The sequence below is a fragment of the Lepidochelys kempii genome, chromosome 1, assembly GCF_965140265.1.
Source record: "Lepidochelys kempii isolate rLepKem1 chromosome 1, rLepKem1.hap2, whole genome shotgun sequence".
NCBI classification, from domain to species: Eukaryota; Metazoa; Chordata; order Testudines; family Cheloniidae; genus Lepidochelys; species Lepidochelys kempii.
The window spans coordinates 118,743,003-118,769,747 of record NC_133256.1 but is presented as its reverse complement, the minus strand read 5'-3'; the positions used below and the strand labels follow the sequence as shown (position 1 = coordinate 118,769,747).

The following is a 26,745-nucleotide window of genomic DNA, read 5'->3' as shown; positions in this document are numbered from 1 at the left end:
TATGACCCCCCACACCTGTACTGTAGGGATATTAAGACCCAGGTGATGCCTCCCCTGCCATACAGCCTTGGGGCAAAAAAATGTAGACACTCAGCATGAGACTTCAGCCCCTAGGAGCAAAAGCACCCAACCACCAAGACCACTGGCCCTTCAGAACATTCTAGAATTTTGCATTAAACTATTTTTGTTCTATGCTGATTGGCTGTTTGCTCCAACCATGTCCCTCCCTTACCTTCATTTCACCCATACCAGTCTCTCCCCCCACTCTTTCCATTATCCAGTCCTAAACACAAACACGCCTCAAAAGTGTGGAACTGACATAACTGTTCACTACATTGTTCACCCTTTGGCTTGTCTATTTAGACTGTAAGCTTTTAGGAACAGGGACTGTCTGCTACTATGTTTGTACAGAGCCTAGCCCAGTGGTACTATTGTGAAAAAGCTAGCAGTTGTTGTTGTTATTACTAACTTAAATTCTTGGCCAGCACTGAGGTTTTTGTATGTCACTTCTTATTGAACAGCAGCCACTGTTGTTCAATATGGAAGGCTCTACAGTACTTTAAATACATGGCATTTAAAGTACTGTATTCAATCCCTATTGAACATGCCTTTTGACTTTGAAATTTGGACTCAACACCTTCGGTCTCTTGGGGACAGAAGTATTCTCTCTCAGCTTATGTAAGAACTACAGAATTTTTTTTTAAAGCCTTTATTTCAAATATACATGGATAGCTGCGGCACATGAAACATTGATGAAAGGCACAGTTGACATGACCCATACCAGGTTTTCAAAGATAGCAGCAAGTTTTAAACAAATCTAACCAATTTATAAAAATCTATTACAGCAGGGATTGGTTAACAAAAAGGTGGGGGAAAATGTACAGAACAAGTTTTGCCAGAAAATAATGTTTCAGGATCTAACAGTACTGGATTCTACAAGGCAAGAGTACAAACTGACACCCCCCCTCCCCTGCCAAAAAAACCCCTGAAAATGAAGATGGCAATTTTGCAAAAGCAGTGCTCAGTATCAAACTCAAGCACCAGGTTTTAAACAGGAAACTAGTTACAATACAACTTCAATATTTGATCTTTTATAGAAAAAAATATGTTTAGCTTAAAATGCCAAATCTGCTGGCAGTTCATTTTACAGTTGTGTATCAGCCCCTCTTCAGGCTTGAAGAGAATGCACTCCACGTCATCTATTGAAATCTCAGCAAACACTGAGCAACAAAGAAAAAATTACCATTTCAACAAGTAAAGCATACTACTTTTGATCCTGGGGAGGCTGGGAATTCCTGTTGTGACCTACTGTACACTGGCACAAAGGGAGAGCTCCTGACCTGCAGGCAGCCACCAATTAACACTTTTTTTTAAAAAAAACAACCACCCTTCCTTACTTCATAGGAACATTTAGCACCAGTGATGATCATCATGCCAGCTACCATTAAAGTTAACAGTAATGATGTTTTGAAATTAGGAGCTTGATCCTGCACCCATAAAATTAGTGGGAGCAGGATGACTCGCAGTCATGTAAAGATATCAAAGTTTGTCCCCTTGAAACAAAGTTTCATAGTTCTCAACATTAAGCTACCTAGAGTTCTAGCTCACTGCTTACAGCAGAAATCACAAGAGAACACTGAAATCTAAAACTTAAGCAAACACTTGATTTCATGAAACAATGGTCTTGGAATGAATTTGTATTCTTGTTCCCAGAGGAAAGCACAGATTAGAAGCACAAGATGTAAATTAATACTGTACTCCTTTTGGAGCAGATATTTCAAACAAAAAAAAAAAGGAATTACTGAAGAAATTTTATACTTGCTTATGGGAAAAATGAAGGAAAAAGTACAAAATTGTCTAGTCTTGCCAAAAGACTAAACGTGATCCCTCAACATACTCAAAGGTATACGTATTGCATATTATAAGGCAGAAGTACAAAATCATTCTGCCTTAAATTTAGCCAGTATCTTATCTCAAAAAAACGGAGGAGTACTTGTGACACCCTTCCTTCTTTTTGCGGATACAAAGCTACCACTCTGAAACCTATCTTATCTTATCTCAGACTCACAATGGACCCTAATGATTTTCTAGTTTAAATTTTTAAAAGGCTGAGAAAAGCAGTGATGGGATGAGAATTCTAATCTGGTCCATAACTACTATACCTGCCTTGAGCTTTGCCAAACCACCATGGCTAGCAAGAAAAAAATCATTACATTTATCCCTATGAGTATAAATAGTCAAATAATGCAATTAATGCAAATAAATTAAGTTTAGGTCCCTAAGAGAGCAGAAAGCCTGTAGAAGCTTGTTCAGAGGGGGGATTGTTTTCATTCATGGGGGAATATTTCGACATGAGGCCAAATCTTTCTTACATCACTCACACAAAAAGTCTTCAGCAGGACTATTCACTTAATAAGCCAAACAGGATTTCATTATGAATAGGCCAAATCTTTGTAATTGTTGTGGGCCCTGCTAAAGGTCATTGTTAAAAAAAAAAAAAGCCAGTATTTTAAGAAAAAGCTTTAATTGGCATAAAATCTGGGGATTTAAACTCAATTTGATCAGAAAATTAAGGTATCTGGAAATGCCAGCTGCTCGAAAAAAGACCTACATTTCCTTAAGCTATAACATCTATCATCTATAGTTTCTGGCTGACATAATGCACATAAGTAGATTTGGAGTGTCTATTAATCAAAAAATTATGGAGGAATGCAATACAGAAACTGGCTAATGTCCAGCAATATTTGAAATACTCTTATTCGGCCATATAGAGGTGGATCTCCAAAAAGGAGAGCAGACCACTTCGGAGTGATTTGTGAATCAGAATTTTTGAGAATTTAGAGTCTAAAACAATGGTGTGTAGAGATAGAGAGAATTTTCTTTCAACAACACCACCACAAGCTAAATTTTCTCCACCCCTACCTTCTTCTAATTTAAGGAACAAACTCTCAGGAAATCAATGGAATTATACCTGATTACATCAGGTCTGAATCTACAAAACCTGCTCCCTAAATGATTTATAATAAATTCACTTCTACTGTTGTGGCACATTCATTTACTAAGAGTGCAATCTGTCATAGCGTCCCAGGGTATTTCTGGGTCCTGCTAGTAAGATCCAACAAAACAGAATATAAATTCATCCTTTTAAAAAAAATCAGTTTATCATCAAGGAGGTAATGGATGATAATTGACAAATTTCAGTTCAATATTTTGACTTCTAGAAAAAAGTTCTTCAAAAAAAATATAGGGTAGAGCTAACAAAAAAACAACACAAAAATGTGATCAGTTTGGGGTGAGTTTCTACACATTTAGAGATGTTGTTAGGAGTTTCTTATATGTTGAACGTTGCTTTAGGAACAGCTGGGCTGACAGAATAAACCCATAAGAAGACACTGCTCAGAGGAAAGGCACCTAACAATGGTATTGGTAAATTTATTATAAATCATTTTAACTTCATGGAACAATAAGACAGTTGGCATTGCTTGTTATATTCAGAAACATATATCTGACTCAAAAATTAAGTAATGATATAATTTAATAAATAGCTATAATTTAAATTATTGGCATCATTCGCAGATACAATTGGGGGAAAACTAAACCCAAATAATTTCTCAGATCTATGCTGAGATGTGATGAAAAAATTACTAGATTTTAATGAACTGTTAAATGGCATTACATGTTATGAACAATGCTGTAGCAGCACAAAGAGCTCACACTGTCTGGGCTGCTCATCAGTTAAACAAGCATTGTTCTTTTCCTTGAAGCGCAAAAGGCAGGAAACTGACTTTGGGCCTGATTCTATTAAAATCAGTGGAAGTCTTTTCATTGATTCCCATGGAAGTTGGACATGACTCACCCTTTAAAAAAAAAATCACCCACTACAACATTTAAGTAAGGTAAATACTGAAATAAAAACATTTAAAGAGAGACCTATAATGAGGTTACTTAGAAGTGTCTGATTACTATTATTTTCCTGATAAAAATATCATGTAGGATTGTAGTCATTCAAGGTACTGAACAGAATTCATATGTCTGGACATGTGAGACAAGATTCAAAATTTACAGCACAAAGATAGGGAATGCTCTTCTACACAGAGAATGAATTCATTCGGTTTAAGAACTGTCTACAAAGTTTTTAAAAAGTGATAGCTTGGTATCGAAATCTCCCTCTAAAATGTGATGGATTAAATTTAAAATCATTGCAGATTTAGCACTTATGTTATACTGAAATATTAAGATATTTCAACATGCTTTTTATGTGGCTATGCCCTGTAATCAGTGGAATATGGTAGCCCCCAAGAATAATGTTCTTCAGAACTCTGGCAATTAAGGCATGCTTATGCTTTGAACAATATCTTACAGATTTTGTGGTACAAAAGTACTTAATTTAGAAACTCAATTTAGTTTTCTTAGAATGGCAGGATAGCTGAAATATGGTATTAATTTTTTATGTTGTTTGCAGTTGCAAAGAAAAACATAGAAAGATAATTTAAGCTAGATAATCCATAAAAAAACCTATATCCATTTAAAATTTTACTGCATAAAAATATGTACTTTTCAAATTTTAATAAATTAAATATCCCTAATGTTTTTAATATATATCTATATCTATATATCTGAATCTAGATATAGATATAAATATATCCTGATAATCTATAAAAGAGGGTTTTGTTATAGCAAAATAAATGGAACCCCGAGAGTACCCCCCTTCATAAAATTTATTTAATTATATTTTTTCATCTTCAAGAAATGTAAGAATATGTACAACTTCTCCGTATTACTATACTATCAAAATAGTACGGGTTAAGAGTAGCAGGCTTCGGCAACCATAAGATGGTAAAGTCATGTAAAAATGGACGACAACTTGGATCTCAGATGAACGTTATCAGTGTGGAGCATCAGTTTCTGGATGGATATGACAGGCAGGGTTACTTACAATCTTCTTATCTACAGTAGATTTCACAAGAGGTAGAGTTCGAGTGAAAAATAAAAGACAACTGGAATAAGGTGCATGCTCAGTATTTTCAATTTTTGACTGTTAAAGATGTAGGATATTATAGGAAACGTTTGAAAAGATTTTCTCTTTTCTTCCAAAGAAATTTTGATCAGGTTGTGACTTTTTTAATGTGAATCTAAAATGAAGAATTGAGAAAAAAAACACATTTTAGTACATTACAGTGAATCTTAATGTTTAGACAATTATAAAAGAGAAACAGCTTTCTGATTAATCCAAAAATTCTTAGCTTCAAATATGTTGATGCAATTAAGAGACATCTCATATTTGATATTCTGATTTTAAAAGGGAAGGGGTAAAGTATACAACATCTCACCTCATTCAGAATTGCCCAGACTGCTGAGTTTTGTATTACCGAAAGCCGAAATGATAAAATAGGGTTTAGACTTGGGTCAACTGTTCCTTCTGCTATACCACTTTCAAATTTACCTTTAAATGAGCAAAAGCATATCCTGAATAAACAATCTCCAGACAAACAAATAAAAGATCTGGTTTGTAGAAAGGTTTCTAATGAAAGTGAATATTAGGGCTTATTAGGAATATTAATTAAAAAATTAATCACAATTAATCGAATTTTAAACAATAGAATACCATTTATTTAAATATTTTTGATGTTTTCTACATTTTCAGATATATTGATTTCAATTACAACACAGATTACAAAGTGTATAGTGCTCACTTTATATTTATTTTTGATTACAAATATTTGCACTGTAAAAAATCCGAAGGAATAGTATTTTTCAATTCACCTAATTCAAGTACTGTAGTGCAATCTCTTTAACATGAAAGTTGAATTTACAAATGTAGAATTATGTACAAAAAAACCTGCATTCAAAAATAAAACAATGTAAAATTTTAGAGCCTGCAAGTCCACTCAGTCCTACTTCTTGTTCAGCCAATCACTCAGACAAATAAGTTTCTTTACATTTGCAGGAGATAATACAGCTCGCTTCTTGTTTACAATGTCACCTGAAAGTGAGAAAAGGCTTTCTCATGGCACTGTTGTAGCCGGCATCGCAAGATATTTATGTGCCAGATTCGCTAAAGATTCATGTGTCTCTTCATGCTTCAGCCACCGTTCCAGGGGACATGCATCCATGCCAATGACGGGTTCTGCTCAATAACAATCCAAAGCAGTGCAGACCGACTCATTTTCATCATTTGAGTCAGATGCCACCAGCAGAGGGTTGATTTTCTTTTTTGGTGGTTCGGGTTCTGCAGTTTCCGCATGAGAGTGTTGCTCTTTTAAGACTTCTGAAAGCATGCTTTACACCTCATCCCTCTCAGATTTTGGAAGGCACTTCAGATTCTTAAACCTTGGGTCGAGTGCTGTAGCTACCTTTAGAAATCTCACACTGGTGCCTTCTTTGCGTTTTGTCAAATCGTTCTTAAAATGAACAACATGTGCTGGGTCATAATCAGACTGCTATAACATGAAATATATGGCAGAATGCGAGTAAAACAGAACAGGAGACGTAGAATTCCTCCCGCAAGGAGTTCAGGCACAAATTTTATGAACGCATTATATTTTCATGAGCATCATCAGCATGGAAGCATGTCCTCTGGAATGGTGGTCGAAGCATGAAGGGGCATCCAAATGTTTAGCATATCTGGCATGTAAATACCTTGCAAAGCTGGATACAAAAGTGCCATGTGAATGCCTGTTTTCACTTTATGGTGACATTGTAAATAAGAAGGGGGCAGCATTTAAATATAAACAAACTTATTGGTCTTAGCAATTGGCTGAACAAGAAGTAGGATTGAGTGGACCTGTAGGCTCTGAAGTTTTACATTGTTTTGTTTTTGAGTGCAAAAAAAAATCTACATTTGTAAGCTGCACTTTCACAACAAACAGACTGCACTACAGTACTTGTATGAGGTGAATTGAAAAATACTATTTCTTTTATCATTTTTACAGTGCAAATATTTGTAATAAAAAATAATGTACACTTTGATTTCAATTACAACACAGAATAAAATATATATGAAAACACAGAAAAACATCCAAAATATTTAATACATTTCATTTGGTATTCTATTGCTTAACAGTGCTATTAAAACTGCGATTAATCACGATTCATTATTTTAATCGTGATTACTTTTTTTGAGTTAATGGTATGAGTTAACTGTGATTAATCGACAGTACTAGTGAATATCTATTCAATAAATGGATTTGCAATGCTACTGTCATGAATTGGCTGCAGTAATTCACCATAAGTAAGTTTTTGAGGGTTTTTTATTTTTTTGCTTAAGTCTAATAGTAGGAAGATGGAACCTTAAACCATGACCCAAAAATCTTCCGTAATGCTCAGAGCTCTTTGCCATAAGCTTCAGTTTTTTATTGGCAAATACTGCAGTACATATAGCCTCAGCACACAGACTAAGCAGCAGAGGCACTAATAAGGAATAAAAAAGCTTAAATTCAGTGTAGGTGTGGGTGTTCAACACCTCTGAAAATCAGGGCACTTTTGGTTAGGAAACTAACTGTGGATTCAGGGGTCAAATTTTAAGCAACCAACTATTAAATTTTGACTTAAATATATTCAAACTACATTAAGCAGGTACAGATATTGGTATTCCTACAGGTAGAAACTTCGATTATATCAGGATGAATAAATATGATATAAAGGCTATTAACAGACCAAAATAAAAATGAATTAAAAACTAATTAGAATACTTTAAAAAGTGATGAATAAAATCATTTTTTTTCCACTATAGCTAAGAATCACATCAGAACGTCATTCATTAAATTAACCTGAAAAGGGCAAGTAACATTTACAAGATCAGTTACGCAATGAGAATGATCAGAACCACATAAAGGCTTTAAAAAAAAAAAACATTTTACTAATTGATATAGTAATAAAACAAATTTTATTTCCATGTTTGTAAAAGAACGAAAATTGCTGTTCTATGGTGCAGAGTATTACCTATCCTGAAATAACCGTCCTCTAAGCGTTTGTCTTTGGTTTCTTTGCTTAATACCAAGTCTTCATTCTAAAATGAAACAGGCACAAAACAAAATGAGAGCACTTATTTAAATGTATCTAATAAATTTGCAAGCTAGAGCAAAATGTGGGTGCCCTCGTTCTCTATTTAGAGCACTTTCCTAAAAACTTTGCACCAGCCTACTATTTCTATGAGCAAACAGATGTTATTGATAGCATAGACTTTTCTTAAAACAAAACAAAACAAAACACCTGTTCCAGAACTGACTGTATTTGGCTTCAGGGTAGAAAAGAAAAGTGCCCCTCATAAGAACTGATATGCTGAAAGGACGAGGATATTGCAGATACTGGCACACACCAGAAAAGACCCTCGGGGTAAAGCCTGCTCCATGGCTGATTTGGGGAGAGAAAGATTAAAAAACCTCTTCCCCACACAAAGGACACTCATGAAACCATACAGCACACTTTAATCTTAAAATAGGACTAGCTAATCTGCCTGCTGTATTCAGAAAGAAATTGGATACTTGCTGATTTCTCTTTTGAGTATTCAGGCTTATCATATTCCTATAGTTGGTTTTTGTTCTCATCTGCAGTTTGAGGCGGCAGGATCAGAAACCTATGACCCACCACACTGGGGCTGGCTGCTTTTTCTACAAACTAAGAATACTTCCAAAGCTAAACACAACTCAGTTTGTAACACTAGAACAATAATTAACAATCTACAGAACAATCTGTCGTCAAACAACTTTTACTTACTTCCAATTAACAGGTGGGTCAGAACATAGTGCCCGGATACTCGGAGAAAAGCTATTAGCAGTTATCAACTTTCTAATTCTTATCCAGGTTCACCATTCCTATAGTGGGAAAGCCCCAAGCAAGGGTAGGCCCCAAGCAAGACTACTGAAGTAATGATACTTTAAGATATTATTAGATATCACAGGTTTCAGAGTAACAGCTGTGTTAGTCTGTATTCGCAAAAAGAAAAGGAGGACTTGTGGCACCTTAGAGACTAAACAATTTATTTGAGCATAAGCTTTCGTGAGCTACAGCTCACTTCATCGGATGCATACTGTGGAAAGTGTAGAAGATCTTTTTATACACACAAAGCATGAAAAAATGGGTGTTTACCACTACAAAAGGATTTCTCTCCCCCCACCCCACTCTCCCACTGGCAATAGCCCATCCAAAGCAATCACTCTCCTTACAATGTGTATGATAATCAAGTTGGGCCATTTCCAGCACAAATCCAGGTTTTCTCCCTCCCCCCCTCCCCCCCTCAACCCACTCTCCTGTTGGTAATAGCTTATCTAAAGTGATCACTCTCCTTACAATGTGTATGATAATCAAGGTGGGCCATTTCCAGCACAAATCCAGGGTTTAACACGAACGTCTGAGGAAGGGGGGAGGGGTAGGAAAAAACAAGGGGAAATAGGTTACCTTGCATAATGACTTAGCCACTCCCAGTCTCTATTCAAGCCTAAGTTAATTGTATCCAATTTGCAAATGAATTCCAATTCAACAGTCTCTCGCTGGAGTCTGGTTTTGAAGTTTTTTTGTTGTAATATCGCAACTTTCATGTCTGTAATCACGTGACCAGAGAGATTGAAGTGTTCTCCGACTGGTTTATGAATGTTATAATACTTGACATCTGATTTGTGTCCATTTATTCTTTTATGTAGAGACTCTCTGTATAAAAAGATCTTCTATACTTTCCACAGTATGCATCTGATGAAGTGAGCTGTAGCTCACGAAAGCTTATGCTCAGATAAATTGGTTAGTCTCTAAGGTGCCACAAGTACTCCTTTTCTTTTTGCGAATACAGACTAACACGGCTGTTACTCTGAAACCTGTCATTATGCAAGGCACTGCATTTAGCCGTATGGAGTGGAAATCTATCAACTGCATGAAAAAACTTGTACAGATACAGACAGACAATCTTCCTTTCCAAATGCAAACAGATGGACATCGTACCAAAAGGACTGAAGGTAAAAAATCCATTACAATCTACATATCACACAGACTATGCTGACAGCTTGTGTCACACGCTCTCCAAGAAACTGCGGAACCGCCTGATCAACATCTCTACAGCAAACAGGGAAAGATAAAGAATGAGCTCTCAAAAATGGATAGTCTCATAAAAAACCAACCTTCCACACAAACTTCCTCGTGGCTGGTCTTTACTAAAACTAGACAAGCCATTTACAACACACACTTTGCTTCTCTACAAAAGAAAAAGGACACTAAACTTTCTAAACTACTACATGCCACAAGGGGCCACAGAGATGGTTCCCTCAACCCAACTATACTCTTAGCCCAGCAGAAGCAGCTGTCCTATCTTGGGGCATCTCCTTCTGCCCCTCCATCCCCACGAACATGACACAGTTCTGTGGTGACCTAGAATCCTATTTTCGACGTCTCCGACTCAAGGAATATTTCCAACACACCTCTGAACAACATACTAATCCACAGAGACCTCCCTACCAACACTACAAAAAGAAGGATTCTAGGTGGACTCCTCCTGAAGGTCGAGACAGCAGACTGGACTTCTACATAGAGTGCTTCCGCCGACGTGCACGGGCTGAAATTGTGGAAAAGCAGCATCACTTGCCCCACAACCTCAGCCATGCAGAACACAATGCCATCCACAGCCTCAGAAACAACTGACATCATAACCAAAAAGGCTGACAAAGGAGGTGCTGTTGTCATCATGAACAGGTCGGAATATGAACAAGAGGCTGCTCAGCAGCACTCCAACACCACTTTCTACAAGCCATTACCCTCTGATCCCACTGAGAGTTACCAAAAGAAACTACAGCATTTGCTCAAGAAACTCCCTGAAAAAGCACAAGATCAAATCCGCACAGACACACTCCTGGAACCCCGACCTGGGATATTCTATCTACTACCCAAGATCCATAAACCTGGAAATCCTGGGCGCCCCATCATCTCAGGCACTGGCACCCTGACAGCAGGATTGTCTGGCTATGTAGACTCCCTCCTCAGGCCCTACGCTACCAGCACTCCCAGCTACCTTCGAGACACCACTGACTTCCTGAGGAAACTACAATCCATCGGTGATCTTCCTGATAACACCATCCTGGCCACTATGGATGTAGAAGCCCTCTACACCAACATTCCACACAAAAATGGACTACAAGCTGTCAAGAACACTACCCCCGATAATGTCACGGCTAACCTGGTGGCTGAATTGTATGACTTTGTCCTTACCCATAACTATTTTACATTTGGGGACAATGTATACCTTCAAATCAGCGGCACTGCTATGGGTACCTGCATGGCCCCACAGTATGCCAACATTTTTATGGCTGACTTAGAACAACGCTTCCTCAGCTCTCGTCCCCTAACGCCCCTACTCTACTTGCGCTATACTGATGACATCTTCATCATCTGGACCCATGGAAAAGAAGCCCTTGAGGAATTCCACCATGATTTCAACAATTTCCATCCCACCATCAACCTCAGCCTGGTCCAGTCCACACAAGAGATCCACTTCCTGGACACTACAGTGCTAATAAACGATGGTCACATAAACACCACCCTATACCAGAAACCTACTGACCACTATTCCTACCTACATGCTTGCAGCTTTCACCCTGACCACACCACACGATCCATTGTCTACAGCCAAGCTCTGCGATACAACCGCATTTGCTCCAACCCCTCAGAGACAAACACCTACAAGATCTCTATCAAGCATTCTTACAACTACAATACCACGTGCGGAAGTGAAGAAACAGATTGATAGAGCCAGAAGAGTTCCCAGAAGTCACCTACTACAGGACAGGCCTAACAAAGAAAATAACAGAACGCCACTAGCCGTCACCTTCAGCCCCCAACTAAAACCCCTCCAACGCATTAAGGATCTACAACCTATCCTGAAGGATGACTCAACACTCTCACAAATCTTGGGAGACAGGCCAGTCCTTGCCTACAGACAGCCCCCCCCATCCTGAAGCAAATACTCACCAGCAACCACATACCACACAACAGAACCACTAACCCAGGAACCTATCCTTGCAACAAAGCCCGTTGCCAACTGTGCTCCCATCACAGGGCCTAATAACATCAGCCACACTATCAGAGGCTTGTTCACCTGCACATCCACCAATGTGAGATATGCCATCATGTGCCAGCAATGCCCCTCTGCCATGTACATTGGGCAAACTGGACAATCTGTACGTAAAAGAATAAATGGACACAAATCAGATGTCAAGAATTATAACATTCATAAACCAGTCGGAGAACACTTCAATCTCTCTGGTCACGCGATTACAGACATGAAAGTTGCGATATTACAACAAAAAAACTTCAAAACCAGACTCCAGCGAGAGACTGTTGAATTGGAATTCATTTGCAAATTGGATACAATTAACTTAGGCTTGAATAGAGACTGGGAGTGGCTAAGTCATTATGCAAGGTAACCTATTTCCCCTTGTTTTTCCTACCCCTCCCCCCTTCCTCAGACGTTCGTGTTAAACCCTGGATTTGTGCTGGAAATGGCCTACCTTGATTATCATACACATTGTAAGGAGAGTGATCACTTTAGATAAGCTATTACCAACAGGAGAGTGGGTTGAGGGGGGGAGGGGGGAGGGAGAAAACCTGGATTTGTGCTGGAAATGGCCCAACTTGATTATCATACACATTGTAAGGAGAGTGATCGCTTTGGATGGGCTATTGCCAGCGAGAGAGTGGGGTGCGGGGAGAGAAAACCTTTTGTAGTGGTTTGTTTTATACACACCCATTTTTTCATGCTTTGTGTGTATAAAAAAAATCTTCTATACTTTCCACAGTATGCATCCGATGAAGTGAGCTGTAGCTCATGAAAGCTTATATTCAAATAAGTTGGTTAGTCTCTAAGGTGCCACAAGTACTCCTTTTCTTTTTAGGTATCACAGTATGCAATACCCTCCTGCTAAGGCAGCATCTGTCAAGGCCCGTGTCCATCTCCTACGCCCTGGTGAATGCTTAATTAGGTGACTGTTGCTGCCCTACCAATGCCTTTATTCAACACAAACAATTTACCAGTCCAGGAAGTAAATAATGTCCTTGTCTGAAGAGCTTTATCTTTCCTGTAAGCCTGCTTCATAGGCTTCTTTAATGCAATACTTCAGCTATCTAGCAATTAATGCTTTAGATGCTTTTTTTTGGCTCTTGTTGCAGGATGACTTTTCTATACATTTACATTCTTGCCAGGTAGATCTTAACAGCTTGGTGGAAATAAAATATTTGCTGGAGCTTTTCTTTTGGATGCGTAGACTTTGTAGAGAATGATGGGAGGACTATCTCCTGGGATCTGTGAAATTCCTAATTTACTTTTGGTAAAAAAATATTTGAGATGAAGAGCCACCTGATCAATATGAAAAATACAATATTTGTGATTCTTCAATACACAATGCCTCTAGAAAAGGCACAATGCCTCCATGTACAAAGGGGATGGACACCAGTAAACTCACTTTAATAAAGAGATAGAAAAATGAAACTGAAGAAAGCAATGTGAACAACAGTCTAGTAATTTCATCCAGGGTCAGATGATCTAAATCCAAAGGCTCTACTCTGGGGAATTCCTGGTGATTAATCAAAAATGCTTGATAGGTGGATGAGAGGAAATCCATTAAGGTTTGCTTCTTCTATTACTAAAAAGATGGCTGAAAATGGTTTTTGGAGTGTGTTGCTTTAAGACCTAGAGCCAATCCATCCTGTAGGAATTCTCGGATTTGAAAGATTTTTACTGAACTCAGCTTTAAGTTTCTGTCCGGCATCAGCCACTGAATTTGGATTCAGCCCTGCTGGAGTCTGTGGTTCACAGGTCAAAACAGAGCTGGAAATCCTTGGGGCCACCTGAGCTGGGTCTGCTTCCTGCAGGGCCACCAGCCATTGTAGTGCTGTTACCTTAGTGCTGGTAGGGTGTATGCTTCGTGCTGTGGCACTGTGCTGAGAGCAGGGGAGCTGTTCCTACTGGTGGCCAGCACTGGGAGCTGGTAGTTATAGCTAGCAGCCAGAGCAGGAGAGCAAAGGCTGCTCCTGGGTATAGAAGATGCAAAACTCCCTCAGCCAGGCAAGGCTGAAGGGGAGATGATCTCAGGATCCCTTTGTTCCAGGCTACTTCTTGGGTTTTGCTACTATATCTCGAGCTCCTGTGGGTGAGGCTGTTGACGCATGCTTTTGAGCAAGCCTAGCCTAAGCCCTGAGAAACAAAACCTGAAAGCTTTATCATTAAACATGACGGGGAAAAAAGAGCATGATATTCAGAACCAAACTGGCAATTTTAAGTAGGCTTTTTTCCTATGCTCTCTATTTTTGGGAAGCAGGAAGTCTGGAAACAGCCTGTTTCTGCTCACAGAAGGCAGACTGAATTGCAGGTTTTTTTTTGAATGGGGAACCAGTCCCTACCCAATGATTGACAAAACTGACCCTGCCTCGGCAAGAACAAAGCAAAGGGAAAACTGAACGCAGGAATAACATGCCTGGAGAAGTGGGGAATATATATTCGGTTTATGGATGATCTTTCCTTTCTTGTATGGAGGATTTTTGAATAGAGCAGTTGCGTCTATAAACTGTTGGCTTAGAGTTACAGTATTGCCAAACTCAGGTGTTCAAACATCCTATGTCAGGCCTCAATAATTAGGAGTTTATGTGAAAAATAATGAGTTCAAATATATGTTGAGTTCTTTTTTTGCCTTTTATATTATGAGCCTTTATGGTATACCAACAGCTATCTTACATGGGGACATCCAGGAAAATTAATCTAAATTATCTAAAGGTGAAGTGGTTTAATTAAAGCACATTAAATCACTGTTTGGACACTGTTATTCAGAATTAAAGTGGCCTTAATTGGGTTTATTTTAATTCACTTTGGAAGTGAATGTGGTTTAGCTAATCTCCTTCAAATTCACACCTTTAGTTAATTTGGATTAATTTTTCTGGATATCCATATGTAGACAAGTCCTCAGGTCATAGAATCATAGAAGATTAGGGTTGGAAGAAACCTCAGGTGGTCATCTAGTCCAACCCCCTGCTCAGAGCAAGACCAACCCCAACTAAATCATCCCAGCCAGGGCTTTGTCAAGCCAGGCCTTAAAAACCTCTAAGGATGGAGATTTCACCACCTCCCTAGGCAACCCATTCCAGTGCTTCACCACCCACCTAGTGAAATAGTTTTTCCTAATATCCAACCTAGACCTTCCGCACTGCAACTTGAGACCACTGCTCCTTGTTCTGTCATCTGCCACCACTGAGAACAGCCTAGCTCCATCCTCTTTGGAACGCCCCTTCAGGTAGTTGAAGGCTGCCATCAAATCCCACCTCACTCTTTTCTTCTGCAGACTAAATAAGCCCCAGTTCCCTCAGCCTCTCCTCATAAATCATGTGCCCCATCCTCCTAATCATTTTCGTTGCCCTCTGCTGGACTCTCTCCAATTTGTCCAAATCCTTTCTGTAGTGGGAGGCCCAAAACTGGATGCAATACTCTAGATGTGGCCTCACCAGTGCCAAATAGAGGGGAATAATCACTTCCCTCGATCTGCTGGTAACGTTCCTACTAATGTAGCCTAATATACCGTTAGCCTTCTTGCAACAAGGGCACATTGTCGACTCATAGCCAGCTTCTCATCCACTGTAATTCCTGAGGTCCTTTTCTGCAGAACTGCTGCTTAGCCAGTCGGTTCCCAGCCTGTTGCAGTGCATGGGATTCTTCTGCCCTAAGTGCAGGACTCTGCACTTGTCCTTGTTGAACCTCATCAGATTTCTTTTGGCCCAATCCTCCAATTTGTCTAGGTCACTCTGGATCTTATCCCTACCCTCCAGCATATCTACCTCTCCCCCCAGCTTAGTGTCATCCGCAAACCTGCTGAGGGTGCAATCCATCCCATCATCCAGATCATTAATGAAGATGCTGAACAAAACCGGCCCCAGGACAGACCCCTGGGGCACTCTGCTTGATACCGGCTGCCAACTAGACATTGAGCCTTGATTGCTACCCGTTGAGCCCAACCATTTAGCCAGCTTTCTATCCACCTTATAATTCATTCATCCAATCCATACTTTTTTACCTTGCTGGCAAGAATACTGTGGGAGACTGTATCAAAAGCTTTGCTAAATTCAAGATATATCGCTTTCAAACTTTTCAAAGTTTTCTCTGCAATCAGAAGGGTTAGAAAGTTACTTTATTTTTTGTTTTCCTTTAAAAATGCTAATACCTTCATGTAATCGCTTGACTTGAGAAACTAAGGATTTAAAAAAACAATGAATATGGCAAGACTCACGATAAAAATCACAAGAGTTGGCAACGTATTTTAACCCCGTTTAAAGGCTTCTAATTGTCTTTCTATACATCTTTGGGCTTTATTTAGACATGTAAAATAGTATGATGAAATGTAAACTGTATTAAAATTAATAATTTTAATGATGTTTAGAATTGTATACATGATAAATATATGGATTTTTTAAAAGAAAAATTTTCTTGACGAAACAACAAGAATCAAACACCAGGAGAAAGGGATATCAAGATTGTCATAAATATAAAGGGAAGGGTAAACCCCTTTGAAATCCCTCCTGGCCAGGGGAAAGCTCCTCTCACCTGTAAAGGGTTAAGAAGCTAAAGGTAACCTCGCTGGCACCTGACCAAAATGACCAATGGGGAGACAAGATACTTTCAAAAGCTGGGAGGAGGGAGAGAAACAAAGGGTCTGTGTCTGTCTGTATGCTGGTCTTTGCCAGGGATAGACCAGGAATGGAGCCTTAGAACTTTTAGTAAGTAATCTAGCTAGGTATGTGTTAGATTATGATTTCTTTAAATGGCTGAGAAAAGAATTGTGCTGAATAGAATAACTATTTCTGTCTATGTATCTTTTTTGTAACTTAAGGTTTTGCCTAGAGGGGTTCTCTATGTTTTTGAATCTAATTACCCTGTAAGATATCTACCATCCTGATTTTACAGGGGGGATTTCTTTATTTCTATTTACTTCTATTTTTTATTAAAAGTCTTCTTGTAAAAAACTGAATGCTTTTTCATTGTTCTCAGATCCAAGGGTTTGGGTCTGTGGTCACCTATGCAAATTGGTGAGGCTTTTTATCCAACATTTCCCAGGAAAGGGGGGGTGCAAGTGTTGGGAGGATTGTTCATTGTTCTTAAGATCCAAGGGTCTGGGTCTGTAGTCACCTAGGCAAATTGGTGAGGCTTTTGACCAAACCTTGTCCAGGAAGTGGGGTGCAAGGTTTTGGGAAGTATTTTGGGGGGAAGGACGCGTCCAAACAGCTCTTCCCCAGTAACCAGTATTAGTTTGGTGGTGGTAGCGGCCAGTCCAAGGATAACGGGTGTAATATTTTGTACCTTGGGGAAGTTTTGACCTAAGCTGGTAAAGATAAGCTTAGGAGGTTTTTCATGCAGGTCCCCACATCTGTACCCTAGAGTTCAGAGTGGGGGAGAAACCTTGACAAAGATACACCACTCTTTACCTGCTCCTGTCTGAAATGTTTCCTATCTTTTCCAGCTGACCTCCACGGTAAACTAGTGAACTTAAATCAAATTAACTCTACCCAGTTGAATGTAAATATGATGAGCCAAATTCAGGCCTAATTCGGGTACAACTCCATTTAACGCCTCTTTATGCCAGTTCTGAATTTGGCTAAAGATATTTCTATTGTGAAATTATGCAGCTTTCCAAATAATTTTTGCATTTTGAGCAGTTATTTCTTTTTTTATAATTTCACTCTTGTAATATATCTATGAGCATCAATAAGTTTGGCCTCTCACAACACAAGGAAGTGGGGAGAGGAAAGAGGGTCTTGTTTCGATTAAAACTGTGAAGTAATATCTCATGAGTGAAGGTAGGATTTGTGTGGGGGAGGCAGTGGGAATAAAGTAGGGGAGAGTGGAATACTAGCAAGATCACTGCTCTGATATCACTTTGAATCATCATATGTTAATCTTCCAGACACAATGGTCAGGGTTCTTCCAGCTAAAAATATCTGCATCAGATGTGTATCAACTGCAATGAAATTGGATACAAATACTTTAGATTACTTCAAAAAGAGGGTTATTTCAGTCAGTATGAAAAGAGTAATGTCTTTGCTATTGGAATAGAAATTTTTGTGGTGAAAAAGACTAAAGATTCTCCTTTAGGTACAGTGGTTAGAGTCTGACATCAGACTGGAATGGTCTTTATTCACTGCATTGCCATCTTGAGGTAAAATCCAGGTTGGTTGTGTAGAAGGAACAGAACGTTTCACACTCTGTTCTATTAACTTGACAATTAAGATACCAAAATATCTGCTTAGCTGGATTTATGCAGGATCTTTAAGGCTGGACACTCAGTGGATGAAAAATGAGGAAGCGGAGTGAAGCCAATTCCTCCAAAATCCAATTCTTAAAACAAAACAAAACAGCAGCTAAACAAAAATAGATGAATAAAGACTGTTCTCCTCCAGATTACCTATCTTCCTTTTACCAAGCTTTCTTCTGAATGAAAGTCTGCTCTTTGTAAATAAGGTCTGTTTAAAGTAAAGAGGAATAAATGTGATGAGATAAGAGGTTTTCAATTCCAATAAAAGAGACACCCATAATTTTCCCAGCCCAATGATGTCATTAGAAATTAGGAGTTTTGCTTTTACTCTAATATAGAAAGGAGAGATATTAATGTATTCATACCTTAAAAGGCAGAACCTCCACTGTAGTATTTAATAGAATATCTCCTGGATGCTCTGGATTGCCACTACGAAAGAAGTATCTATAAATGCAAAAATTAAAAATAAATGGTCTGCACACCTCAGCCACTGTTGACTTAATAAGTAACATTAAAAGACATTATGGAAATTACACTGGTAGATGATCCCAGTTCAACTATGAAAATCAACTGAAAATTAGTTTCATACACTAATGTACTAAAAAACCCTGCTTTTTAAAAAAAAGTGACTAGGCCAAGTTTTTTAAATAGGATTTGCATATTACTAGAACTTGCCCCTAGAAAAATAACCATATAGAGCTGGTCTTGACACCACAAGGTTATCCTGTGAGACGAAGGGGACTGGGAGACAACAGGTCCACTCAATAGAACACAGGATTGGGAGTCAGGAAAATTGCATTTGTTCTTAGCTCTACTGCTGACCAGCTGTTTAACTGTGGGCAATTAACATAAGCCCACTGCACCCCATCATTCCCATCTGCAAAACTAATACTAAATAACTTCTTTCATAACATACTTTGAGATCTAGGGATGAAAAATGCTATATAGTAAATGCTACATGTTATTGTCATCTGTATTGAAATTTGCTGGTCATGGCAAAAGCTACTGAATAAGCACTAACCGAGATCATGAATGCAACAGCAAAGCTACATAGTTTATTAGCATAGTTGTAGTTACACATGTCTGTATTCATAACTATAAGTATTAGTCTTAACATTTACATAGTGTTATGGCTCATCAAAGCTACAACCCCTTGATCACATATTATAAACAAACATACAAAAAACCTACAAACAAACAAATCCCCAAAAGTAATGTAGTGCAGTAGACAAAAGCTACTTTCCCCCACCCTAGTTGTGGAACAGTTTCCCACTTTTAATGGGGTTACGGATTTATTACGAGAGAGAAAAACAAGGTGTGTTAGGCAACAACGGTACCCGTGTGTATTTTACAGAGTAATTTTAGGGACCATATTGCGATGTGCATCACAACTCTGAAAAAAGAAACTAGAAAATTTCCCTGTAAACATGCATATTGGATGGATTATATTACATAAAAAATGTTTATAGCACTGAAACCCTCATGCTTCAGGGCACAAGTAAACCACTAACAACATGAGAAAAGGAATTCACTTCTCCCATGGGCAGGTTATTCTGTAATTGATCGTTATTAAGTTTCCTGGACCTTACTCTGAAGGAGTTGGTGCTGGACACTGTTAGAGACTGGACACTAACCCAGAGGAACCATTGGCTTAATTCAATATGGCAGTTTCTAGGTCCTAAACCTAGTGGCAGCCAGCTTTCTGGCTGAGAGGACTTAGAGGAGCTCATGGACTATGGAACTCCCTACCACCAGAGACTTGGATGAACCTGAGATGTGCTACTTTTAAGAGTCAAGACACGATTGTCTCTTTGAGCAAGGCTTCCCCTAATAACGGTGGGAACAGAATGTTCCAAAATGTGACAATGAAATGGAGGAAAAAGACAACAATTCCACTTTCAGAAAGTAACGTAACAAAGCTGGGATGAACTGTGTGACAGAAATTACATTTTTAATTATGCCTATGACATCTGGTAATGGACACATTTCAAACAGACATTTGAAAATACACATTTGTAAGATCTCACTTTGCTAACAAAGAACACTCAATTTAAGTGCCTGCTAAATTTAGCATTAGGTTTATTAGGACAAAATTGGATGTTTCTCATCATTAATAAATACATTTATCTCCACAGTCAAAATTTTTCCGCAGTGTAGGCTGTTTGAACCGTGGTTGCATTTATTAATTATACTTTATTTTTTTAAACGATGTATTAATATGATTATAAAAATAAATGTGTATGGCATATATTAAGAGTAACTAACTGGAATTTTAATGCAAAGTTATGGGAGAATTCCAACATAGGGATTCACAGACCAGGACACACCAACTCAAAGCAGCACCAGACCCTGCCAGAACAGATACAACACCTGCAGACATATCTTCACTGCTACAATGATCAACAACCCCCACAACACACCCTTCAAGATCTGTGGATCCTACACATGCCTGTCACAACATGTAGTATATCTCATCCAGTGCACTAAGTGCCCCAATAACAACTATGTAAAACCAATCACTACGCTCTCAAATTTAACTCACACCGGAAAATATAAAAGACAAATACACCCTATCACCTGTGAACGAACACTTTTCACAAAGCCATCACTCTATATCAATCCGCATCCTCAAAGAAAACCTGCACAACACATTCAAAAGATCAGCGTGGGAGCTTAAATTCATAACTCTGTTAGACAATAAAAATCACAGACTGAACAGACACATTGGATTTATAGCTTATTAAAACAATCTGTAACCCAACTAAACCCCTCTTTTTGTCTTGTGACTGCAGGGGTGTTAACTGGTCACTTCACCTTGAATGATCCCCTACATTACTGTCAAGGTTCCTTCCCCACTCTGAACTCTAAGGTGCAGATGTGGGGACCTGCATGAAAGACCCCCTAAGCTTATTCTTACTAGCTTAGGTTAAAAACTTCCCCAAAGTACAAACTTTGCCTTGTCCTTGAACAGTATACTGCCACCACCAAGCATTTTAAACAAAGAACAGGGAAAGAAGCCACTTGGCGACGTCTTTCCGCAAAATATGCCCCCAAACCCTACACCCCCTTTCCTGGAGAAGGCTTGATAATAATGCTCACCAATTTGTACAGGTGAACACAGACCCAAACCCTTGGATCTTAAGAACAAAGAAAAATCGATCAGGTTCTTAAAAGAAAAAAATTAATTAAAGAAAAGGTAAAAGAATCACCTCTGTAAAATCAGGATGGAAAATACTTTACAGGGTATTCAGATTCAAAACACAGAGGATCTCCCTCTGGGCAAAACCTTAAAGTTACAGAAAACAGGAATAAACTTCCCTCTTAACACGGAGAAAATTCACATAAAACAAAAGATAAACTAATCCGCCTTGCTTGGAGACTTGGATTAGGATGGGTTGGAGAAGATGGATTTCTGTCTGGCCTCTCTCAGTCCCAAGAGAGAACAAACACGTAAACAAAGAGCACAAACAAAAGCCTTCCCGCCCCAAGATTTGAAAGTATCTTGTTCCTTTATTGGTCCTTTAGGTCAGGTGCCAGCCAGGTTAGCTGAGCATCTTAACCCTTTAAAGGTAACAGGATGTTGCCTCTGGCCAGGAGGGATTTTATAGCACTGTATACAGAAAGGTGGTTACCCTTCCCTTTATATTTATGGCAATTAAAATATGTGCTAGCTACTTATGCTAAACAATCTGTTCCATCTTGCATTTAGCTGTCATGCTGGGCGTTCCTTTCCTGTAAGGATAAGGCCTTTTCCTGTAGCCATATCGTAAGGCCTAAGGCCTTTGTCTGCAGCCATATTAGGACAGCAGCAGCCATTAGCTAAGCAGCAGAAAGTCACATCCTCACATTCCATCTAAAATTACATTAAAACAGTGGTACTCAAACTTTTGTACTGGTGACCCCTTTCACATATCAAACCTGTGAGTGCGAGGTTTGATATGTGAAAGGGGTCACCAGTACAAAAGTTTGAGTACAAAAGTACCCTGCTTACAAATTAAAAATACTTTAAAATACATTTAACACCATTATAAATGCTGGAGGCAAAGCGGGGTATGGGATGGAGGCTGATAGCTCATGACCCCCCATGTAATAACCTCACGACCCCCTGAGAGGTCCCGACCCCCAGTTTGAGAACCCCTGCATTAAAACAATGTAATATCGGCTGTTAAGGTGATCCTAATAGCACCCACCATTACCAGAGAAAGGAACAAATCTTAAGATGGTTAAAGAAAACTTAGTTTGATAGCATTCTGTATGGCAAGAAATCACTAGTAGTGGTTGTGAAATCCCCACTTCTTTATTGTTTTATCTTTGTGGTCCCCACTTCTCTATTGTTTATCTGGATGGTCTCTGTCTGGTTCTTTGATTGTTTCTGTCTGTTACATAATTAATTTTGCTAGGTATAAATCAATTAGGGTGGTGGGGTATGATTGGTTAAATAATTGTTTTACAGTATGTTAGAATTGGTTAAAAATTGTTTAATAATATTTTAGTAAAATGATTGGTTAAGGTACAGCTAAGCAAGACTCAAGTTTCACTATATAAACTGAGGTCCAAAAGGAAGTTCTTTGGAACCAACTCCAGGACACAGCCCCAAGATCAGAGGTACCAGACCTCAAGATTACCTGATCCTGACTGGCCAGCAGGAAAAGTGCATCTGCCTTATTGGGAGTGGTGAGCATTGTGTGCTTAGCATGTGCATTCTGTTTTGGTGATTGTTAATAAATAGAGGTTAAGTAGGATATTACTGTGTAAGTCTCCTTCACCCGTAAATCCCCAAAAGATTAAGTCCACAGGGAATGGGTGTTTACCTGGAGCCCATGGAGGAGTAGAGCCCAGAGCCCACGGAGGGATAAAGTTAGATGCCTTTTACCTGGAGCTCTAGGAACTGGGAAAGGGTGGGAGTGCCTAAATCAACCGGGTTACGCCTTGAGCCCGAGGAACTAGGTAAGGGCGGGTGTCCTAGAGTGTGTGTAATAGAGAATTTTGTACGGGTAACATTTGCAGACCTGAAGAATAGCTCCATGTGACTTGAAAGTTTGTCTTTCTCACTAACAAAATTTGGTCCAATAAATGATATTACCTCACCTACTTTGTCTTTCTAGTATCCTGAGACTGACATGGCTTCAGCTACACGCATGCCTTTTAACATTGAGTTTTCAACACGCACTGTGTGAATGAGAAACGCCAGCATTTTTTACCACTAGGTGGTATCTCTACTTGGGAATTTATTAAGGCCATTCATTTATACAAATAGAACACGGACTAGTTTCCTAAGATTAATGTCTATGTAACTGCGTATAGAAGTGACATCTAAATACACTACTTTAACAGGCCTCTGTTATTCTTAATGCATCTAAATAAATATGTAAAATCTATTAGCACTGAAGCCCTCATTTCAACTGAAATGTAAAGTAAGCATCATCACTCAGTTAAAACTAGTTCAAGAATTATCACTTAACTAAAATTATGAAAAATCACTCAATTTACAATTTATTAAAATGTAATCAGACATAAAATTTCCAATTTGTCAGTGTTAAATATGTCTAGAGCTGGATAAGTAGTTGCCATTAATCCACAAAATCTTTATCTGCAAGAAATTATTTTTTTCTGTGATTAATGATCCTTGCAGAAAGCATCATTAAAAGAAAGCAGAAGAGGAAAACAGGGCTCTCTAGTCCTGATTTGGGAAAACATCTCTATTCAGACATCAGCACATGCTTAACTTTAAGCACCTACTTTCTCAAACAAGGAAATTCTCTGATAAAGTGATAGGTGACAAAAAAAATCCTAAAACAGGATCAGGGCTCTGAAAGAGACAGAGCCAAATTCTGTTGTCAGATACATGCATGCAAGCTCCATTGACTTCAGTGGCATACACTGAGTTCAATAGGAATTGCACAGGAGTAGCAGAACAGAATTTGTTTCAGGGACATGGGCTCTGTAAACTCTTCAAGAAAAATATTTGTTCTTTTTAACAATTGTTGTTAAATGTTCAATACATGAGTTTACACAATGCTAACACAGAAACAGAATTTATCATACACAGGCCTTGAATCTACAGATTTTATCAAATAAAACTCTTATTGAAATTAATGGAGAGTTTTGCCTAGATTAAGGACTGCAAAACTGAATTTGTAGTCTTTTTTCTAAACATTTATGAAATCTCAAAAACATACCAGGAGTACATTTTCCACCTTTTACTACAGGTCTCAGTGATAAGTAAGCCAAAATTACAGCAAAGCAGCCCAGAAAGATACTTGTTTAAAATGTGCATTTAGATCTATTCTGATGTCCTTATGCATTCTAACACCCTAATCATCAGTGGGAGTTTTACCACTATATTAATGAGATAACCCTGATGAAGTGAGCTGTAGCTCACGAAAGCTTATGCTCAAATAAATTGGTTAGTCTCTAAAGTGCCACAAGTGCTCCTTTTCTTTTTACCACTCTCACGCGCCAATATTTTTTCATAAGGGAAACTCTAGAAACTCCTTTACAGTCATCATGCTCTCTGAGTTAATGGTGAAAAAATTGCAATGGTAACAGTGTTTTTCCTGCTGTGCTATTAACATTTAGACACTAGGGGGTGATTTTGTTCATTTACAGCAATTATCAGCTCCACTGTAGCAACACTGCAACACACACAAAAGTTAGCATAATCTCAGTATGATATGATTTAAAAAAATGATTGACCTAAATGAGTTTCCAGGCTTCCTTCTATCCAAAGTTGTCCTTTTCATTTATCTCTCTTCCTCTACGTAAACAACACATACACATCTGTAATTTCTCTTTGACAGATCAGGTCTATTACCATAATCAAAGAATGCATACAAAATACAAATAAAGTTATGCATGATAGTTAAGTCTACGTTTTAGTCATGGGTATTTTTAGTAAAAGTCATGGACAAGTCAAGGGCCGTAAACAAAAATTCACAGCCATGACCTATCCATGACTTGTACTATATACCCATGACTAAAGCTGGGGGCAGCACAAGTGTTTGGGGTGGAGGGGGTTGCAGCCCAGGGGGTGCTGCGGGTGCTGGGGGAGTGGGCATGGCCCAGGAGCAGTGGATCACAATGGGTGCTCGGTGGGTGCCGTGGGTGGTCTGTGGGAGGGAGTATTGGGGCATGTTCCCTAGCCGGCTCCTGGGAAGCAGCAACCTCCACCTCCTAGCTCCATGTGCTGCCTTCAATTCGCCCCAAGCCTCAGTTCTGCAGTTCCCATTAGTTAAGAACTGCGGACAATGGGAGCTGCGTGGGCGGTGCCTGCAGGCTGAGGCAGCACATGGAGCTAGGAGCTGAGGGAGGGGAGTTCCTGTTGCCCTTCTAGGGAGCACCCCCCCCCCACAGGTAAGCACCGTCCCGCACCCAATCCCCAGCCCTGAGCCCCCCCACCTGAACTCCTGTTGCTGGGGGGAGAGGGTGTGAAGGGCCTAAGACTGCCCCAAGGGCTGCCCCGAGTGGCTCAAGCAGCTCCCAGGCCAGCCGCACAGGCCGCTGCGGAAGTCACAGAGGTCACAGAATCTGTGACTTCTGTGACCGCAGTGACAAACACGGAGCCTTAATGATAGTATATTCTTGTACTTCAGATTTATAAGAATTTTATTTCTCTTAAAGATAAAATTATTTGACAGCAGATCAAAACTCTATTGCTAGTACACTGGTTGCCATTTAGCTAGGTGTCCTGCAGTAAGCTTGCCTTCCTCTCAGTGGATAACGAGCACAAGGCCCAAGAGGAGTTGAACTACAGAACATTTTCCTAGCTGCAAGACCTGACTGATGTGTAGAGATGTGCTTTTGGTTCATGAATTACTAAGACATCTGGCCTGGGATTTAAGTGGTGTTAACCCATGGGAACTGTCATAACCATACAGCTAAGGGTAGCCTAGAATTTGTCCTTACCTGTAAGGGGTTAAGAAGCTCAAATAACCTGGTTGGCACCTGACCAAAAGGACCAATGGGGAAAGAAGATACTTTCAAATCTGGGGAGGGGGAGACTTTGTTTGTGCTTTTTGTTGGGTATTCTCTCCTGGGACTGAGAGAAGCCAGGCCGAAATACATCTCCTCCAACCAATCCTGAACCAGCTTCTAATATTACAAAAATAGTAAGTAAAGCCAAGCAAGGTGTGTTAGATTATCTTTTGTTTTAGCTTGTGAATTTTCCCTTTGCTAGAGGGAGGTTTTTTCCTGTTTTTTGTAACTTTGAACTAAGCCTAGAGGGAGTTCCTCTGTGTTTGTGAATCTTTTGTTACCCTGTAAAGTTATCTTCCATCCTGATTTTACAGAGGTGATTCTTTTAACTTTTCTTTAAATAAAATTCTTCTTTTAAGAATCTGATTGATTTTCAGTGTCCTAAAACCCAGGAGGGGTTGATCTGTGCTCACTTTGTAACCAAGTGGTTAGGATATTATTCTCAAGCCTCCCTAGGAAAGGGAGTGTAAGGGCTTGGGGGGATATTTTGGGGGAGATTGGGCTCCAA

General features: G+C 39.2%; 1 protein-coding gene across 8 annotated transcripts in view; it reads right to left on the bottom strand.

Moving 5' to 3' along the window:
• Nucleotides 1–671: 671 nt before the first annotated feature.
• Nucleotides 672–26,745, bottom strand: part of MGAT4A (alpha-1,3-mannosyl-glycoprotein 4-beta-N-acetylglucosaminyltransferase A) — a 160,927-nt gene continuing 134,853 nt past the window's right edge. For 4 of the 8 annotated variants that reach the window (XM_073352549.1, XM_073352542.1, XM_073352558.1 and 1 more), the window contains 4 exons: nt 18,629–18,707; nt 7,942–8,008; nt 5,331–5,443; nt 674–5,132 (listed from right to left, as the gene is read on the bottom strand). In XM_073352549.1, the coding sequence (XP_073208650.1) occupies nt 5,106–5,132; nt 5,331–5,443; nt 7,942–8,008; nt 18,629–18,707 (286 nt within the window). In that variant the 3' untranslated portion in view covers nt 674–5,105. Of the gene's footprint in view, nt 5,133–5,330; nt 5,444–7,941; nt 8,009–17,179; nt 18,472–18,628; nt 18,708–26,745 lie in introns of those variants that run through there. The other 4 variants (XM_073352503.1, XM_073352512.1, XM_073352522.1 and 1 more) reach the window with 3 other exon arrangements.